Below are 21,956 nucleotides of genomic sequence, written 5' to 3'. Positions count from 1 at the left end.
CAATATGCAAAAACTTTATCAGATGTCTATAGCCATTTTCTCTACAGGAAGATAGCACAAATGTCACGAAAATCCTTCCTTTTAGCACAAAGATTTGAATACCCTCCCTTAATGCTGTCAGAACACTGACATGCTACTTTTAGATGGCAGGTCTTGCAGACTACCATCGCTTACCATGCACAGGAAAGAAGAACAAGATTTACTACCATTGTGATTCTACCAGATTATATGATGCACCACACAGCTTGGAAATTGGCAGAAAATCTTCAAATCTGTTATGATTTTACACGATAACTACGACACACTCTGCTTAAAACTATTATATATTTGATATAGAAGTAAATAGAGAAATAAAATAAAAGTTCAATTAAGTCCAGAAACCTTCAATACAAAGCTAGTCACTGCAAAGGAAAACTGCATTTGCTGGAAAAAAATAATTTCAAGTTTCTAGTGGATGATGTTAGTCAAGAAATAATTTGAAATGCTGAAGATAATCTTTTTATGGTTTTCCTATGTTTGCCTCTATTAGCGTTTGTTTTGGGCATTTTTATAGTGTAAATTTTACCTCCTCAAAGTTGTGGACAGCATCAAAGTTAACAGAGTAACAAGCTCACCTAGGAAAGGAAGCAAGGAGCAGGATGCATGACTCCAAAGACAGCTGCAGGCAATGGGTCTAATTTGTAAAACTCAACTCTTACCTTCAGGGAAAGCAAAGCAGCAGCACTTATTTAAAATGAAAATATAACCAGATCTACTCATTGCATCAGAACACAGTTTCCTCGTTCATTTTATACTATCCTAATATTACCTTCTCTGGTGATGCAGCACTCAAATTATTCATACACGGAATTTAAAATGTTTCCTGATATTGTTTTAGAAACTCTTCCAAAAATCATTTCTTTATTCCTTACTGCTAACATAAATTTTAACTACAGATGTGAGGGATCCATATGAAAAGCAGTTAACTCAAGAATTCAGACAGTGTCACTCACTTATGTATGGAAATGTGTCCTGGACTGAAGCTAGGATAGAAAGAAGGAGAAGCCTAAAGAGAATACTGTTATAAGGAAAATAGAATTATATGATTGAAAAACAATTACTTACAGTAAGCTTGCTGAACTGATGACAGTTATTAAAACTCATCAAATTTTGTATTTCAGTATTTTATATATTTCTATATTTAAAAAGAAATGGTAGCATGTAGGATGGGCTCTGTCAGGGAAGTCAGTAGTTTCATTCTGGCTCATGTCAGCAGGATTACAAGCAATTATGAGTAACTGCTTGTTGATCCGTGTGAAATGAGTTGGTGAATGAGTTTCCTAGTAAGCACATGTCCATGTCACTGGTACAATTGCCAGTAATGTAGACAATCTTAGCTGAAGGGGACTAAAAACGTAATTATTTTCCTAATCCTACAGGGGATGACATCAATTCAGGACAGAAGAAGGCTGTGTAATTGCTGCTTCCAGTGTAGACTTTCTAGGTTTGTCAACCTGGCAACAAAATAGGCAGGCAGAAAATCAGAGGGATCAGTAAAAGGAATCAGTACATGTAAAACGTAAGTGGCAACAAATCTTCTCTAGAAATATTTCTTAAGACTTGAAATAGATTCATTCATCTGACCACCCAGAAGGACAAAATGCCATTTATAGCTACTACAATATTTTCCAGAACTGTATAAACACAGAACAAGAAAACCCAACTCACCTACTCCTGCTGATCACCCTGAGAGGCAAAAGCCCTACAATTAAATTTCTGCAGGATCCCATGACTGAATGATGAGCCACCAGCCCAATAAATGGGTGCAAGTCAGGAAGAAGGGAGACTCTCAGTTAAACTACCTCTCTTAATTCCCCTATCTCTATCCCAGCCTTGTGAGAAGATGCTGAAGCAGCTCTACAATTAAGATCTGAATTTTCAAAAGTGCTGCTTGGGGTTTGAAGCCATAATGCTTTTATACTTTTATAAGAGACACAGGCAGTTCATACAGTAGCTTGCAGCCATTCTATTATTTTCACTAGCAAAAATGGAAGAAAGACAGGGATATAATAAATATATACTGGCTCTACTGATCAGGAGAAGCTTTATCAGTCAGCTGGGGCATATCTGGAAGAAAAGTCACTGAGGTGCATCTCTAGCATCCCATTCAATTAACATACCATTAAAAATGGTTTGTCCCCATTCAGCCTGCTGCATTACCTGATAAGTCAACATATTTAAAATGTATATTTAAATGCAAAAAACAGTGATTTTTTTTTTTTTGTGAAGCCAAAAACAAGCCCAGTTTACAGTTATTTTAAGGCATTAAAAATAATTGTGCTTTACAGGCTGCTTAGCAGATCTCTCACACTGATCTTTTACTGCACATTTAGAACTTTCATGTACCTTCAAGGAAAATTAAATAATTTCCTTAAAGGAATTGCATGCAAAATTATGCAAAACATTTTTTCAAATGGGCTTATAAAAATTACATCTAAAAAAATTCACATTTACACCTCCAAACCAGGTAACTGAGGACTTACTATTACAAATTCATTGTAACTTGAAGCATTTTACACAAGCAAATGAGTGTTTAGCATAAGCCTGCCAAGCCTTCTGATAAAGAAGGGTTGTGATGATATTTCAGCAACGCTGTTGTGACCAGACTAAAAGGGTTACGAGGCCTGATTTTAGCCCTCCCCCAGGTGTTGAAGACTGTAGCAGAATAGATGGCTTGTACCGGATGAATTACCATGGATAGTTCCCAGACGTGTTACTTAATAAAGCTGTAGTCTAGTTAAATCCGGTGACTTGTCTTTCTTTCTAATGCATAGGACAAATCATGCAACTTCTTTGAAAAGACTTTACCTCTTTTTATCGCTCACTCCACTTCCAGAAAGTCCAGCAGACATGTCAATGCATTCTCACTATTCCTGCATCTGAAATACTTCTTTATTTGTTTTTATGCTTAGCTATTTTCTGTAAATCCAGTTATCCTCCCTAGTTTCAACCTTACACAATTCCAAAATGTGTGCTCCATTGTGTCGACTTCACTAGTGCTGGACTTAAATTTTGTGATTGATCCCTTTATGGCCCCTCAGTACTGACATCTAAACATGCCATATTTTTCTTCCTTTATTGCTTAAGATGCTCCTCCCTCCCCCTTTATTTTGGGAGTGATCTGCAAACCTTCTGTTGTGCCCCATAGCCATATGTAGCCTTCATGCCAAGTCTAACATGGACAGATGATTCCAATACTTCATAAGAGTTGGCAAGCTTTTCTAGTTTCTCAATCATATGGATTCTAAAAGCACCACAGATAAATAAATGGACAATATCTGAGATAGTCAGGGTGCAAGGAGGCTACAGCAGTCTCATCTCATCATCTAAAAAGGCTCTACTCATTGACAGCAATATCTACAAACATATTCGTTGAGTTTTATCTCGTCTCCTATGAATTTCCCTTTTTGTCTGCATGGGGAGAGAGGGAGGTAATATTCTCTTTCTGTAGTGAAGGCCCTTGAAAATAATGCAGTTGATGATATCTTTCCAGTCCATGAACTTTAGGAGAATTCTTCTATTTCCTGTGAGCATGCATGTGCGTGTGTGTCTGTGTATATACACCTAGAAGGTCTCTTCTAACCATCACAATTCTTGTAACTTTTATTTCAGATGAGAAGTGAGTTACTAAGTTTTCTCTTTCTGTAGCAATTAGTCCAGGAGCAATGATGATACAGAAGTGGATTCTTCCTTTGTGGATAGAGCTGGCTTAATGAAAAAACGTCTTTGTCTTTAATCTGACTGCTGCTAAGTTCCTAAACATCCAAATATGTTAACACCTTCACATGAAAGAAAAAAAACCTCCTTCATTTTTGTAATCTGTAGCCAAATTAAGTTTGCTCTAAGGTTATCAGAACTGCAAACTTCCAGAAACAGACTCACTCACGGCTAATTCCTATGAGGCATACACCACATCCATTTCTAGAGAGCTTGAAGGAGTCCAACCACCAGCTCTGAGCAGCCTTACAGTCAGCCTGTCCCCCAAAGGGGTGCCACAATCCTAAAAGAGCTTTATGAAACGTGCTTGTCCCCCGATGACACTCTGTCATACTGGCCTCCAGTGCTCTATCAGTAAATTCAGCAGTAATTTATTTGCTTCTTACCGGCTTCTGAGTGAATACACCCCCCGGGAGGGAGTTTTGCAAAGCACAATTATTTTAAAACAGAGCTTGGGCTTTCAGCAAGGGGCAGTGAGAACAACCCGTCCAGGCTGGGGGCTCAGCCCCCTTGGGTCAGCTGGGTGGGCTGGAGCTCCCATGCTGACACAGAATAAAGAGACACAGGAAACCTCCTGCCACCCAGGTTATAAAGACGACGTCTTTTTAAGCATACGAGTTTCCTGATAAGTGAGTTCGTATCTGTGCCATTATGATCTTAATGGTAAATTCTCCCTGTAACAGAGTGTAAGGACCTGGAAGGCAGCTGCCCTGCTTGGGAAAATCTAAAGGTGCAAAAGACGGGAATCAGGCTGGGAGCCTGATCCTTAGCTGCCTGATTGGAAAGAGAGCAGACTCAGGCAAAGAGCAGCTCCCCAAGCAGAGGAGGGGGCTGCCATTTGAAAGGAGCAGAAGAAGAGAACTAGGTAAGAGCCTTTGGCTAGAGCACTTCCGGCAGTGCGGGGGAAATGGCTAGCCAGGGACCACTCTTCGGTTTGCCACAGCCAAGAAAAGTATGAGAACCACTGGACTATAGAAACAGTGTCTTTCTTAAATTTTCCTGTATTTTATTTATTAAATATTGTGACACTGTTCCATTAAGCAGGAATAAAAGAGAGTAACAAAGAGAGGCTGTTTAAGGTAGTCATTGGAGATGCAGGTCATTATATGGGTGAGAAAAGAGTCTTGCAGCTGCAATGCTGATGTTTCAAGCTGGTTACTCTAGCTAATGTTTTTTTCTTTGTCTGTTTTTACTCATTTGAGAATAGGGCGATTCCCTCTCATTTTGACCAGGAATGACAGCACTGGAGGAGCTACAAAAATTCTCCTGGCAACAATTTCATCAAAATCAGTATATTCCGGCAAAAAGTCTCAATTTTGATGTGCTGTCATTTCTTGACGAAAATCATTTGGGCAGATAATTCAGGGCTGAAGATGAGAAAGAGTAAGAGAAGATGTACGATTAAGAAATTCTGCAAAGAAAGGGGGTCATACAGTAAAATACTGACTCAATGACATCATTTTCATTGATACTGCCACTGATATAATTCAACTTGATAACACAGATATTACATACAGAGACATAAACATTCAAGTAGAAAACGGGAACAAGTATAACTATTTCATTGATTTTAATTAAATTTTCCTACGTATTGCAAGCTTGGCATAATTTTAATTTTATTTTCATTAAAGGGCTTGCTTGGTCTCTCAGAGCCCTAATAAAATCTTCTTTTAACCTCTTTCCTTCCTCTGCTACCATCTAAATGTCTATATAAGAAGACCACCAAAATATTTAAATTACTACTTCCATATACTGAAATTTGCACATACCATTCCCTTAATTTAGGCCACCATTCACTGTATCATAATAAGGAACATTCTGTTAAAATATGCCCACCTAGAGCTCGGTAGTCTTTGAATGCTAGATAAAATCATTCTATAAGGCTAATGAAGACAGAAACTCTGCCTGTAACAATATTAAGTTTGTTTTCTCTAGTGATTCGAAGAAGTGAGCAATCTGTCAGTAATGCATTGAGGGAAATTACTTGTCTTGTAGGAATTCCTGCTGACAGTCACTCACTCACAGTGCTGACCCAAACATCTACCCGCTGACAAACAAATTACAGCGTCTAACTTTGAAAAGGTAACTAGCTGTTTTTAATTTTGATTGGTCTCACCAAATCTCTTTCACATTTACCCAATCCCCATTCTTCATTGTGTTAAAAAAAAGAAAGGAAAACGCCATGGTTTTTGCATTTGAAAAAATTATTATTGCCTACATCCGAGAGTGTTATGTCAGACAAAACTGTTAAACTGTGTCTAACCAACATTAAGACTGGCAGCCCTGCCAGTGACTGACTGGGTGAGTGAACACATTACTGAGACAGCATTGTAGAAATTAATTTTCTTCAATAAAGTGATTTTTAAGGCTCATATATTTCACAATCTAAACATATGTCACTGTTTCATAAACAAAATAAATGGATTAAAATAATACATTACCAATATGCTGACACATGGAGATATTTTAATTAGAAATACTTAAGCTGCGTGATATTTAACTGCTGTATTTGTTGAAGAGGAGCATGCATCATTTAATAAGACATAAGGCAGGTACATCACTTTGCATGATGTGGTACCAGAGTGGGACCAAATCACCTCCAGTGTAAGCTATCACTATCAGATCGCATTAGCCCCACTAAAAAATTGCTTTAAGGTTACAACTTATAAGGGAAACTCCATAAAGAGATGCAGTCCACTAAAACAACTTTTTCATTGGAATAATAAGTCACCAAGATTCTAGTTCCCGAGAATAATATTTCTTCATAAAAGGCCACATTTAACATCTTAGCTATTTAAAGGCCATATTTACATGACTGTCGCATTACATTGGCCTCTTTCCTGCACATTCTTCTTGACTTTCTTTAAGGACCAGCACTAAAATAGCTGAGGAAAGCAAATGTCAACTGTGTCCTGAAATTTATATGTGTGAGAGAATTGGAATAAGTAGAAATGTAATATATTGTTTACTGTACTGAGTGCCCTCTGTTCTCTAAAGGTCAAAAGCATTGTAACCTTAGAGTTACAGTTTCTGATTGTTCCCAGGGTTAAATACATTATCAAAATTAATGGTTCAAACCCCTCAACCTTCAGATATATGAGTATTCATGCCTCCATCTGCTGAACTGTTCAACTAAAAATAGCATTCTTTGGCCTTCACTCGACTAATATTGTGCCCCTGAGGCAGGCTATGCAATGCTTCAGCAGCGCACTGGATCCACACCCAGTGGTATAACAAAAGGTCATTTACTTTATCTGCAATTAGAAGAGAGTACGGAGGAGTAGGATGAGGTGGGAGGGGAGAATAGGAAGAGACAAATATGTGTTTAGTTAAAATTTAAATTTTTTTAATGGATTATAAAAACTTCAGGCTTCAAGAACACAGCTGCAACTATAGTTAAGACTTGCCAAGGTTCATTAGTGTTATAAGCGATAAATTTCAAAGGACAAATTACACAAATAGTTTGGGGAAAAAGTTATGAACTAAAGCTTTTCTGTTTTGCTTTTTTTCCTAGAGCTCACTTTGTTTAGGAATAACTCCAGCTAGCATCATTGTACTGCTTCCATTTCTATCAACAGTTTATCAGTGGTGGTTGAGAGTTGCGACACTTCCTTATTTATTACATAAACTGCTTTATAGAAATATATAAGAATGAAAGCAGCTTTTTAAACAATAAAGAGCACGCAGTAACACTTCCTGTTTGAAAGTGAGGACACGTAGGTGCCAACTCAGCCACCACGGGACTTCCCAGTAACTAGGTTACTACTACTAGCACCATGGAAGTTGGGAAAACCCATTTCACGATCAAGCTCACTCTTTTAGCAAGACTACTGTGCCCCCATAGCTCAAGTCAGTTAATATCAGTGCAAACATTTGAAAAGTAGGGATAAAATCCAGGGAAATGGAAGGAGAGAAACTCTGGAGAAGGAGGGAATAAAAACAGAGGAGCAAAGGGAAAATTACTGACATGTTTTACTGCTCACACTGATTAATTACAGCAACACACTTGTGTTACACACATGCATCAGAACTGGTTCACACACCACTGTGCATACCTGCTATGGGTGTATTTGGTAATATATCAGTAAACTATTTAGCAGAAGGTTGATTTGGCAGGATTCACTCACAGTTGTTTGAAGCTGGAGGGATGAACAGAAAGAGCTTGGTCCCTCTTCTTAGACCAAACCCAGAGTCCTGTTCCTTCATCAGCAAGGCCCTCACTCAAAGAGTCCTAACAAGGCTTGGTCCTGCCACGCATACCTTGGTCAAGTTGTTGGGGAAACTGGTGTGACAGAGGCTTTCTGTCGACACCATCGTTGATGCTGCCCTCATGAGATCAGCATACGGATAAAAAGAAGCTACCTAAAGCCAACCCAAAGCACAGCACGCCACCACTTCAGGAACACAGACCAGCATAAACATGTGGTAATTACAACTTTCTTTCAGGATATTCAAAGCTACATCCAAATATATATGGTGTTTTACAGCTAGCTAATCAAAATGCTAGCTAATCAAAATGCTGCAAAATATTAAGAGTGGATGGGCCAAAATTTAGTTTCTTTACTCAGCTCTGTTGTTGAAGGAGAAAGTTTTAATTTCATTTTATGCAAGGCCCATGAGACTAAAACTATTTACTTGAGAGATTACCAGATGTGATTTCAATACAGATCTCTTTACTCAAGGTGATACATAATCCACTGGTGAACCACAAACATACAATGCAGAGAAAATGCATTTTGACACCAACGTGCTAAATAGCTTCAATAAAATTGGCAAGCCATTAATTATAAATTTCCCATGGAGAAACATTCTCTGTGGGAGTAAATTGTTCTCTGGGCTATTAGAGTCAGAACTTCCACACAAGTTGTCCTGACACACAGAAAGATGAAGTACACAAAATTGCTGCTACCTCCTACCTGAAGCATGGACATCGCCAACAACATAAGTGAAAAAGGGGGAGAGATTAAAAAGTTTGAAGCCAAGAGAGAATTTTAACTGAAGCTGGATACGGATTATGGAATATAGTTTTGCAAGAAATAAGAATGCGCTGGTAAAATTAGGATGCTACAGTTAATGCAAAACTTTTTAAATTGAAAATAGTTTTCCCTCACCAAGTTCTTCATAGATCTCACACACACACAGAAACAAAACCAAAGCAAATGAAAACCAAATGAATTAGCTACTTCTCCCCCCAGCTGGAAAAGTAGTTGGGAAAATACTCAGCAGTTGGGAAATACTCAGACACCATGGTCACAGGAATCGTGTAAATAAATAAGTGGGTGGGGTGCATGGAAGAAAGGGAGCAGGACAGAGAAAGAACAGGGAAGGGAAGCAAAGATGGAAAATGAGCTGAAAGGCTACTCCCCTAATAGTTTTCATGATCAGGTATAACACCAAATTTCCTTCCTCAAACACACCCAAATAAAATGTTCTTTTACGGAACACTGAGGGAAATCACACAAAGAGAAAATTATACTAGGAGCAAATACAATTCAGTTCAGCCAATCTGGCAATCAGATAAACAGGTAGCAACTGAAGACCAAAGTATTACTTCGGTGTTATGCCCATGACATGTTAGTTATAAAGGTTTTGAAAATCCACAAGGGTGAAATTCAAATAAAATAAAAAGATGGGAAACAATGAAAAAAAATTTTTTTTAATAAATATATCTGAAGGGAAATTCTGGCCCCTCAAACACTCAAATGTTTTTCAATTTATCTGCAGCATGTTGCTGGTTGTTTTATTTGCTCTTTAATTGTACCAATAGTTTATAACAGCATTGCCAATCATTTCTGCAAATTAATAAAATGGTATTACAATTCTAAAACAGGGCTGATATGCAAATAGCTTTGTGAATCCTAGCTACAACTGGTTCTTGCAAAAGAGCTGAGAATGTCTGTTTTACCCCCTGTTTCTGTAGCAGTTGAATAGTTTTTATCCTTTCCTGCCCTACAGTCTTGTGTAGGCTTACTATTTTTTGTATTGCATTTCAAAGGTAGCCAAAATCATCTCTGTTCACAAAGCTGATTTCTGAAGTATTTTCTCAACTAAAGCTAACAGAGCTTATTTAAGTGTTCAGTACAGATTTTCAAAGCAGTGAATTTGGGTACCTGCAATTGTTCCTTTTGAAAAACTCCTCTTTGGTTTTAAACTCGGAGACGTCTTAAATATAGTCTTAATATTAATGTCCCCCAAAAGTATTTTTAGGCCATCTTTCTTTGCAGTGTCAGGATATTATCTGTCCAGGTTTTGATTCTAGGTTAGGTCAGCCATAGGCTCAAGGAGTCTTTTTAGGCAGTTCTGGACCATCACTGAACAGTGAGTTCTGCTCCTGTTTTCACTTACCCTAAGTTATCTCTGTAAGAAGAATACCAGTTATGTGCACTGGCTAAAGACTACAGGATTTTTAATTTGCTTTACTCCCTTTGGAAAAAGATATAATTGCAGAAGGGTAAGTGAAACAGATATTTTGGCATGAATATGGCAGTACTTTGCTACTTTAGGCACAATTTATCCCTACTTTGTATCTGAAACTAACCCTAACCTAACTCAAACAGTGGTTTCAAAGGTTTGCTTGCAAATAGTTACATGCATCTTTAACGACTTTTCCTCTCGTGTTCACTGTCACTTGCTTTCCACACATTTTAACTCCGAAAGCTTTTGACTGCTTCTTCATTATTTATGACATTGTTGTGTCTTTTCTTGTGAAATTAAAAACTTCTTGCCACAAAAACTAGCTAATAATATGGCACATAAATCATTCTTTCACAACATTTAGTTCTATATATTCCAAAAATAAACAAATGACCAAACCAAGGCTCCTGACCGTGCTTGGCATCTGACCAGCTTAATGCATGGAAAGGTTAAGATTACCTAAATACAGAAGCTAAGAGAGTTTGCAATTTATTGTATTGTCAACACCACACTGCCTGAGAAAAAGAAAAAAAACCCAATAACGCACATTTATTCTGCTACACTCACTGCCCCAACTAAAGGTAGTGCAGTGCAGCTAGAGGGAAAAGCCTAAATGAAAATAAAGTGGGAAAAGATTTCTGAACATATCTCCTGACAACTGGTCATATAATTAAAAAAAAATACCATTAACTCCACTGATATAAAACACACAGTACAAAGTCTTCCACTCCCAGTATCAAGGTTGGCCACACACTGCTCTATTTGCAGTGCCGTAAGTACACAAGGTGTTAATCCTCCTGGGCTGTGCTCAAAAAATTATTTAGCATGCAGACTATTATTTAGCATACAGCTGGCTCGTAGTTTCCCCCTAAAATGTTGGCTGGCGTCCCACATTTTTTTGTTCTGGCACATACCTGGAGCTGCAGAGGGCTGAGTCCAGAAGCGGCAGCAGCTGCCATCGTAGAGGGAATGAACTGCACCGGGTAGTTCTCACCTGTCGGAGAACAATGCACGCAGGTTCAGACAATGAGCGCAGAAGAGCAGCCGACAAGCGCAAACAGGGCCCCAGCGTTGCCGGGGCTCTCCAGCACTCCTCTAAGCCTAAACATCTGCAAAAACAAAAGGCATAGCTGGGCATGGGCTTGCCATGCTCCCCTGGAACTTTTTGTTAGCAGATAGCTGGTAGGCAAACTGGCAAAACTTAAACGTGATACTCCCGATTTGCATTTGCCGAAGCAATGTTCCAGGCAAGCATGGGAACTCGGGCACAAAATGGGGCACACAGACAAGATACCCCAGGAAACCCCGGTGATTCCCAGCAGGAAAAAAACAGTTGCTGCCGTGTGTTGCTTATAAGAGCATACATCTGTTCTAATACGAGAAATGTCAGTCCCGTACAATGCAGGATGATTTCTTTTCAGTATCAAGCGGCTCTTTCCTGGGCCAGCTACCCATCTGCCTCAGCACAGGTTGAGGCTGTTTTTTTGTTTTTGCTTTGAGGTTTTCTGTCGTGTGACAATTCCCTTCAGGTAGCCACAGACAAAAGACAAATTCAAGCGCTTTTAAAAATAGCCTGAAGTCTAATCTTAGCTATCTCTTAGAACTTGGGCCCTGCTCAAGTTGAAAGGTTAGGAAGCCTAAAATTTCTGTGTTCTCTTCACTAGTAACGAAAAGTATGTGCCTTCTGCATTGAGAGGACAGTAAATACTCTGGAAAATAAAAAATACTACTGATCTGAAATAAGCCCTGCAACTTTATATTTCATAGCATCTATGGGCGTTGCCACTTCTGAACCACAGCAACAACATGTCACACAGTGCCATTAAGACTCTTAGTCAATGTAAACAATGAAGGAATGGTGGAATAGTTTAACAGTGGAATCTGCAATATAAAGAGCTGAGAATGTCTGTTTTACCCCCTGTTTCTGTAGCAGTTGAATAGTTTTTATCCTTTCCTGCCCTACAGTCTTGTGTAGGCTTACTATTTTTTGTATTGCATTTCAAAGGTAGCCAAAATCATCTCTGTTCACAAAGCTTAATAAAGGTTAATAAAGTGATAGATAAGTTAATAAAGTGATAGATAAAGGTTAATAAAGTGATAGATAAGTTACACAATAACCATGATTTAATGGAGTATCACTTTGACTCAAGCTTCTTATTTAAAGTCAGTGTTATGTACTATCTATAGGCTACATTTTAACAGGCTGCTCTTCTGCACATTTTTGAGGTTTACAATAATCAGTCTGTTTTGTGTGAACTTTTCCACATTGAAAGCAGAATGTAATAGTGAAAGAAAATACAGAAATCCAAAATAGTATAATCAGGACATTGCAAGAGTTAGATTTTTTTGTCAGCCCCCTCAAATAAAGCACAATACCTGAAGTCTTTGCAATCACTCAACTCCTCAGAGTTCTCCCTATTTACCACCTGAAGTGCTATTGTATTCAGCTCAGTTTAAATGTTCAGTTGTTTCACTTTTTTAATAAATTGTACATTTCTAATCCACAAGGTCTCTTTGCATCATATCCATAATACCTCATCAGACCATTGAGCACAGTATGTGCTTGTACACAGTCCAGTAACAATTGGCTTCTGATTGCGTATGAAGCTCTGCTACAATGCATTCACTAACACTATATTGTACTGGTGTCCTACGGAGTAATGTTCAAAATATCTCCTCTTATTTTCTCCCTTCCATGAGGTTGATTTTAGTTTGCAAAGACGTTGGGGGCTTTTTTCTCTTAAAAAAAGCAACATAAAACCCTAGATTCTTTTCTTACAGTACTAAAGCTGTCTCTTTACGGTTAAATAATTCTACTCATCTCTTTGATATTTATATGAAATTATCTGAATAAGTAAGATCCTAATCTAAGTTAAATAATGTTTCTTTCAGAAATATCTTACAAGGTTTTAAAAAAATTACAAAGATGTTGAATTAATGATGCCTTAAATGGGGGGGAAAATAACCATCCAAGTTATCAGCATGGACTGCCTTGCAGAACATTTCAGAGGCATTCTTTCTTTAAATATCATGAATTATTCATTCCTGTTCCACACAGCAGTCTCCTCTTTCTCCCTCCCCCTCCACATACACTTTTTAAGTTCAATACCAGTTGCTTTATTTGTACTAAAACATTTTCCATGTCAAACATATTTTAAAAAAAATCAAACTCTAAAAGAATTCCCTGCGGCACTCCTTTTTCACAGCTGTCATGCTTCTATAGTTTGAAATAGCCGGATATTTTATACACACACACACACGCACGCACGCATGCACACGCAGAGGTTTTGGCTTCACAGTTAATTTAATAATATCTCTACCACACCCTATAGTGTTCTCTTGCTCACCTGCTGGCTACAGCTCTTTCTTTTGTTAAGGGAAAGTATAATTTTATATTTATGCCATTTTTATATTATTAACACAAAATATGACCCCTTCTTTTTTCTCTCATTTTAACACCTTGAATTATGGTTAAGTCCTGGTGTGTTAACAGTACCATTATGCTGAGAACAAAAATTAATACTCTTGCAGCTAGGGAATATTTTGCTGACACCAAGCAGTGAAAGCAGAGCAAAGGTACTTCTTTTTTCCCCCTTGAGGAAACTCAGCACACAGGGAACAGACTGGTTTTAATTTTTAATTACAGAAGGTATGTATTTCCCCCCTTTAATTTTCTCAGTAGAAGAACAGATCAAGAAGCTTCTCGGTAGCTGTCTTGGCAAGAAATCAGTCAACGTATTGTAGCAATTTTTTTCAAATTTGTTTCTCGATTTGGAACGCTTGCGTGCGGATCCATTCTTCCACATTTGTACAAAGGAAGACAAAACATGTTCAAACAGGTCTGCTCCAGGTACCGGTGTGTGCCAGCCTTTGATAACCAGGAGGGAGAAGACTGCTGAAAGAAGAAAATCTGCCTGTTTTGCAAACTGGTCTCTTCAACCTTGTTGCTGTGCTGATTGTCTATTTACATTTGGCTGCTGCCGTTTATATATCAATTGGTGTTTACAAACCATGGAAAAGAATGCCAGGCTCCTGCTTCATTTGTCAGGTTGGGCAACATTGCCAAACGAATAAAGGCCACAAACAATTGTACCAAGCTATTCTGCATTGAGATAATGCAAAAGTTTCTCTGTTTGCCTTGGATGAAGCAAGGAAGCCTAGCAGATTTTAGTCATAGGATGTGTGGACTTACTTTCCAGATTAAGGCATTGTGATCTGTGAGAAAAAGAAGGGAGTCCAGCAAAAAGAAGACATCTCTAGCAAGACTCAGGTTAGGGGAAGGTGCTGGTTTTGTTACTCATCTTTTCTAAAACCCAATCGTAAGACACAAACTGACTCTCCTCACCTCACTTAAGGAACTTTCTTCTTGATGATAGTTTCTCCATTTAGGGATTGTAACTTAAAATCTGTGCCCTCACATTGGGAGCGCAAACTGCCACTTCCACACTTTCCGTGCGTAATCGCAGAATAACAGAAAACAGAGTCGGAAGAGACTTGGCGGATCACATACTCAGTGAAGGACCTTCCCAAGGCAGAACAAACAGACTGAGGAGAGCATGCCTCTACTCATGCTGTTGTCAGGATACATCACGGTGACACAACAGACGCCCACGCCTGCACAGGACGTGAGGGGTTGTTTTGTGCATGGACGTCAGGATCAAGGAAGATGTTAATAAAAGTAATTGGCCAAGGTGATACTATAGAGAATCTGCTCTATCCGATGCCACTATTTCAGTTCTCCTGCTTGTGTCTGGGACAGGGGTGACCACAGCAGTGCCTCACTGAAAGCCTCATGCTCAGCAAACTCAGCTGCGCTAGCAATTGTCTGCCTCTGGAAAAAGCACTAACTTTAGCGGAAATCTCAGTTGAAAATAATCAGCTGTCTACTACCAGATCCAGCTGTTACCTCAGCTTTTAAAACTGAGGCACATATGGATTGCTGCGCTGCATCCTGAGGTTACTGATTCCTTGTTCTGAGCAGCTAAACCCAATAGGGAACACATGACAGATTTTAACTCAGTCCTGGGGAATTTCCTTTAGAAATGAGACTCACACAGCACCTCTACCATACTAAGATACACAGCCAGCTCCATACACAGCCATTTTGATGTACACTTTCTGCTCTTACCTGGCAAAAGGAACAGCAGCTTATTGAAAATAGAGAACTGTGCTACGTAAAATTTAAAGTTCCTTACTGCTTTAGGAAAAACTTCTGAAAGGACTGTTCCAAATGGAAACAGCAAAGATGGGTATCAGTAAAATCCAGGAGATCTGAGTCACATAGATTAGCTATGCTAATCAATGAGTTTAAGTGGGCTTTATGATATGTATTTCACAGTATTGGAAAGCCCTGGGGTCCAGTCTGATAACAATGGGCCTGACAATTTCATTTGTCATGCTTTATATATGTTTATCTGCCTTGATCTCAAAGGAGTTACTGTTGATTCGCCCCACTGCAAGTAAGAACAGAACCAGGCCAAACTTTATCTTCATTTCTCACTATTTTTGCCACTGACCTAGGAGAATAGTCTCCATTTTCATATTTCCTTATATTACCAGCATGGCAAAATCTATTGTAAACTATTTTTGTGTCTAAAACAGAGTGACCTAGATAGGGAGATGGAAGTTATTTCTCAGTCATTCTAATCATGGTCTATACATGAAATATGAATAGGCGCTGTGAAATACACAGCAGTGTATCACTAAAAAAATCCTTTAAATCAGGGTTCACAATCTCCATGCCTCAAAGTCTGTATTTTTTTATAATCTGTTTCATTGACACATTACACATCTGGTAAAGAACTGTCATAACACAGAATATTTTCAGAAGGCTATTAGGCAAAACTGATCATTGGCTTCCAAGTCACGAGGGCTGCTGTTACGCAGACGGCATGGGGAGTGACCCTCCCGCTCTCCACACATAGCAGCTTTGCTGCTTAGAGAACGGTCTGGCTCCTACACAGTGTTCATCCATACCTTTACTCTGCCATCATTGTTCTTCTTCGGTCACTCATAGTCACAAAACTTGAAGGAAGTAATACTTCAGGCACTGCAAGATGGAGGGGGAAACTGTCTTCCTTCCTTGTCCCACTCACTCGCTAGAAAACAACATTCCCTTCCAGAGCCAGTGCGCTAATGGGGACATGCTAATCATATTCAAGGATACTCCAACCCACTAACTTTTCCTGGATGCATGTGGCTGGTTAAGTGAAGGGCAACTCGCACTGGGAGAAGAGGTATAATGGTACTTCTGTTATCCACCAGTTCCAACTACTAAGTAGAGTGGTCACAGTCAGAAAACTGGAGTAGTTGCTCTGCTCTACTTCGAATGCAAAATAATCCTATTAACTGTGTGGCATCTCTGGGTAAGTATTAGTTCCCTACCAGCTGCCACTCGCAGCTTCCCGCTGGAATAAGGGGCGACCCCCACAACCAGGTATCTTGCAAGGCTCGTCAAGCGCCTGCAGGTCAATAGTCACAACAGTCATTTGAGATGCACAGCGCCCTAAAGTTTTAATTAATCTAGTATACAGTATAAATACTGAATTACGTATAAAAAATTAATTAGGTGGTCTATGCAGCTCTGATTTCTCAATTAGTACTTACCATGCCGGAAAATTATATTACATGACTTTGAGATACATAAGGAAGCATGGGACTTCGGGGATTTTTTTTTAAAATGTAATTATTACTTGTCATCAGTGCTTGCTAACTTTGGCCTGTTTCACCTGCTATAGCTCCAAACTATGGGGGAGAGGGCTGCAGTCACCTCATGTTATGGATCCTGCCAGGTAGTAGGCAACTCTGTCCTGTCCGACTTTAGTAGAAATTTTAGCTGTGTATCAGCAATTCCCAGAATTTCTCTACGTAATGTCATTTCTGAGCTCAGGAGTTCAGGCGTCAAGAGTGCATGTTCTGAAAGGGCGGCAGATCCTAAATCCTCCTCTCTTCGAGAGGTCCTTCTATTAAAGGCATGACCTAGTGTAGCTTGTTTTAGGAACAGCCATTTTCTTACTTAAAGGCATAGCATTTAAGGGCAGATTTGCAACAGTTGTCAGTAGCTTCCATTGTGGCATCGAACTAAACAGTCAACAGCTTGTTCCCCACTTAGCCAATGAAGGTAACATCTGCATGGACACATACAGATAATCATACCCCCACTTGTGCTCCAAGGCAGGACTTCTCCTGGCTATAGCGGCACACAAACACTGATATTCTGCTTACAAGCTGGAGCTGGCTTACATCTAGACGCTTTTGCAGGCAAAGCAAATAAATGACTGTGTGCACAGGATCATCAGACATTCCCCGAACGAGAGAGACAGGGTTTCAAAAGTGCTCAGTTCCCACAGCTCCTATTATTGAAATCCATCTTACTGTATTTTCTGAATGTCAAGGAAAAGTGGCATTGTCAAAACTCAGGCTTGCCTATGTCAAACTAGATTAAAATGAAATAGAGACTAAGCAGGCAGCCAAAAAGAAAACTGTATCTGAAGGGTTAATCCATCTCCTTTCTTTCCTCTCTGTCTTTAGAAGTAGCAGCAAGTCTAAACTGACAGTTCCAGAGGTGAAAGTTTCATTTCTTCACAAAAGTGGAAGAGTATAGGTAGCTACAGTCAAGTTCATAAATATTCCTCAGAAATGACTTTGAAGAACCCTCTCTATGAAAGAGTGTAGCTTAATCTCCAGTTTCATTAATTCCTTAACTACTGTGCCGAGAGTGCCAAAAATAGGAATTAATCAATACCAAGTGTAGTTATGTTTTTTTTAAATGATGCTATCTCTTCAACAGAAACTACTAAACCACCCAACTACCTTTGCAACACATGCTGTAGAACTTAATAAATATTTTAAAATATAAATATTTTCATTTCATGCAAACTGAACTGACTATAATCAGATCACAGTCACTTCTGGTCTTTACTAACATCACCTGGATATTAACCACTAACATACTAGCAAACAGCTTAGCTGCATTCCCATTAGCTGGGTTCTGAGACATCTAGACCTTGATTTCTGTCTGTATTTCAGTCTTCTAACATTTATTACGTATCTCCCTTTCTGCATTCCAGCAAGTAATAAAATTGCCTAAAGCTGTATCTCCTTCTGCTGTGAGGTTGATAGGATCAGAGGTAAAGTAGTGTAAGCTTGGTAAAGTGTTAGGAGAGGTACTATAAGGAGCACCTTGGAATTACTGCAGAAATCTGTCCTTGTGCACAGATTCATATTGGTGCTCTTCTTCCTGAGTCCTTATTGTACCAAGTCAGCTACAGAGCCACAAGCAACACAACGTGATTTGAGGTATCATCTTTTGGGTAAAGCTTAACGATTAACAGTCACTAGAAAGCATCTCAATAGAAAAGCATCATAGAAAGCATCTCAAATTAAAATGACAAAAGCAAGGAAAATAAAGCATATGCTTTTGCTTGCTGCGAGAGGAAAGGTATTAGCCAGGGTGCCCTGGACAAATTCTGTAACTAGCAATTCTTATCATGTCTTCGGAGACAAAATTTTCTTCATTTTGGTCCCTGAATGTTGTGGAATGATGTTATGTGTGAATAGCCATCACTCTGTGCCCTCTAGAGCGAGCTGCCCTTCAGAGCTCTCATAGTTGTTTCTTCCATATAGCGTATTAGTTTGTCAAATTGGAAAAGAACTTTGGGGTTTCTGAAACTGAAAATAAGATAATGATCAGACAAAGATTCTGTGTTTAAAGAGGAATGGCTCTAGACTAAAGAGACAGAATGGAGTGGGACAAACGGAAATGCTTGCTGAAATCCTGCTTGGCCTCACTTCATCTAATATTAAGTAAACTTGCTAGAAGAGATTTTAGGTTCAACCTGGCTTTTCATTAGTATGCTGTTTACATCATCTATTATGAGGCTTTCCTTTGGATTTGACCCTGCTCCTGCTGCAGTCAACTGCAAAAACACCCCTAACATCAGTGGGAGCAGGATCAATGCTTTACTTTGTGAATTTCATATTTAATATCAAAAAAAGAAACGGGTATTTATGTTTTGTAGTTATTAGTTATCAGGTTAATATGCTAAAGGCAGCTTGACAGGGAATACTGCCTTTAGCATATTAGTATTAGTATTAATGAGCAAAATAAGGTTGCTGCTTCTGGGCTGAGGTCACTTACAAAGAATGCACAAATGAAAATAAGGTTGACTTTTATTTACCTAACTATCTTCCTACATTGAATTCCTTTGGCAACATGTCTTTAAACATTTAAAGCCCTGTTTACAAGGAGGCTCTGAAAGTAGCTTCAAACCATTATATCCCTAATTGAATTCCCCAGGAGTCCTGTAAACTCAGAGGAAAAAAGAAAGAAATCATAACATTTGCTAAATCGTCTCAAAACATATTTCACTGCAAGGTTATGTGACCTGTTACAAGTCTCAGTGATGACTGGGATTGAACTACTGAAACCTTTTATTATTCAGACTGAAATCAAACAAAAAGTTGCCCATTTGAAGCATGTTAATTAAATTATACTTGCTCTGACATTTATCACTAATTAAGAGTAAGAAGTTTGGCACAAAAGACAAGTATACTGAAGATAAGAGAATTAATAAAAGATATGTAGCTTTTGTGTAATGACACTGGGCAGAGAAGATATAAATTAGTAGGAGAGTAGGTCAATATGTTTAGAGCAGATGATTTTGTGGGAAGTAAAGGTAAAAAATAAAATCATGGTATTCAATAACCAATATTCCATCTATCTCCTTCAAACCGGATGTTGCTTTTCAGGTGGAGTTGCAAAACTTTACATTTAATTTCCAACCTGCTACTCCTGTTGTGCAACATCATCTATCAGACAGATCACACGAGAAGCTACAGCTAATATCCTAAAATGTTAAATAGCTGTCAGCTTACCTGGCTTGTAAGTTATTCCTGGGGGGAAGAGGAATCCCTGCTGGGCTGCAGCAGCCGCTGCCAATGTCCGCTGGTCGTGTGGAAAAATTGGGATCATGAGCGGAGGCATGTGACCCTGAACCTGCTAAACAGAAGAGAGCCTCTGATCAGAAATAGCACAAATTTGTCTTGACAGGTATTTCTCCAGGACTGATAGTGTTCCTGCGTTCGCACAGTCCCACAGAACCGTCTCCTTAATGTAATCCCTGCCAATTGCACATTATCACATCAAAGCCCTCACTAACATTGTTTTCCCTCCGTGTCAAAGGTGTAACAGTTGCAGTGAACGGCACATTTTCCTACTTCTTGATGGTTCTCTCTCTCTCCCTCTCTTTTTTTTTTAAATTAATATTCCCTGTTCTGGCACAAGGTAAAAAGATACAAAACCTTTTTAATATACTATAGTTTCTGTTAAAAGAAGAGTGGTAAATATTTCTATTAATCTCGCACAAGTTTTCTGATCTTTGGTCAGAGAAAGCAGAGCGACAAGCATTTTAGAAGTATCCTAACACTGTGGCAGCTACTTTGATGTTAAAATTTTAGTATCCTTAGGGTAATTTTAATTCTGAGATCTTACAACATTGTATTGTTCATATATATGCCAACAACTCAGGTATGTTATTTCAAAATCTCACCACACTATTAAACAATCTCCAAGACAACACCCCAGCTCTTAAGATTTAAGACTACAGCATCTTGGCTCCCAATTAAACTAACATCCTTTGCCATACACACCTCAGTATAACATATAAATTGCTTGTCTGTCTAAGCAGTTTTATAGCTTTATGCACTATCATGTAGCTTGGTAATTACACAGTTGTATTCACAGAGCATTTCAAAATAAAACCTACTATATCAAATTTAATTTGACCTTAATAAATGTATCAAAGAGCACAAACATGCAAGAGCAGAAAATTCTTCATCTTCTATCAGCATTTGTATTCCACATATAGAAAATGAGAGATGTGACAGAATCGTGTCTGTTAAATCCACATTTTAACTTCCTGGTTCCTTTATTTATGCTACATGTGTTTCAGAGACAGTGGCCAGGATCACAAAGAGTTTTTATCCATCATTCCTTAACCCCAGAAGTATCCAAGGTTTTGACTATGATTTTTCTGATTAGTAGTTAAGTAAACATATAATGGTTTATATATCAAGGCTAGGAAATGTTAGAAGAAATTGTTTTTTTAGACAGAAGAAAAAATTGCCCTTGTCCCACCATAAATCGGTGGCATTAAATACTATTAAAAAGTTAAACCAAACTTCAAGCAACTTTTTTTTCATTTTAATTCCTAAAAACTTTTTCTGACCAAATCCCATATGTTGACCTATGACATTTTTTAATAGTGCCAAATTTTCTTGTCATATCCCCATTCCCTTCACAACTATTGATGCAGAGCAGAAATGCTACTGTGTGTGTGTCTATGAGGGTTAATTTACCAACAACTCTTCTCTTGGGAAAGCCCCAAGATGTAGGTTAATAAAGGTCAAGCAAAAAATAAACACTTTACAGTATTTTTTTGAATCCATTTCTCAGGAAAATCAACTTACAATAAAAAGGTCTTTGTGCAATTACTGCTATGGCACTGGGGCGTGAAAGAAACTAGCTTTGAGCAGCTATTTCTTTCATTTGAGCTGAGGAAAGCCTGGCTGTGCCTACTAGGATATGAGTTAAACTTGGTCAGATTGGAGTTGGTCCCCATGTGCCCAGCACGAGCATTTACCTCTGACAAAATGGTGCTAGTTTTGCTGTGTCGTGTTACAGCAACACAATAAATGAAAACACAGACTTTGTCCGATAGAAACAACTGCAGTATTTTGAAGGAATTTAACATAATATATTTGCAAACATTTGCAGTAGTTCCCAA

At 38.6% G+C, this 21,956-nt stretch overlaps 1 protein-coding gene across 9 annotated transcripts in view; it reads right to left on the bottom strand.

The window, feature by feature from the left end:
• Positions 1–21,956, bottom strand: part of SOX6 (SRY-box 6) — a 270,848-nt gene that overhangs the window by 81,662 nt on the left and 167,230 nt on the right. For 6 of the 9 annotated variants that reach the window (XM_026076624.1, XM_026076621.1, XM_026076623.1 and 3 more), the window contains 2 exons: positions 20,047–20,170; positions 11,085–11,164 (listed from right to left, as the gene is read on the bottom strand). In XM_026076624.1, the coding sequence (XP_025932409.1) occupies positions 11,085–11,164; positions 20,047–20,170 (204 nt within the window). The remainder of the gene's footprint in view (positions 1–11,084; positions 11,165–20,046; positions 20,171–21,956) is intronic. The other 3 variants (XM_026076622.1, XM_026076628.1, XM_026076625.1) reach the window with 1 other exon arrangement.

The sequence above is a fragment of the Apteryx rowi genome, unplaced genomic scaffold (genome assembly GCF_003343035.1).
Source record: "Apteryx rowi isolate R43461 unplaced genomic scaffold, aptRow1 scaffold_435, whole genome shotgun sequence".
NCBI classification, from domain to species: domain Eukaryota; kingdom Metazoa; phylum Chordata; class Aves; order Apterygiformes; family Apterygidae; genus Apteryx; species Apteryx rowi.
This window is presented reverse-complemented; position numbering and strand designations above follow the sequence as displayed.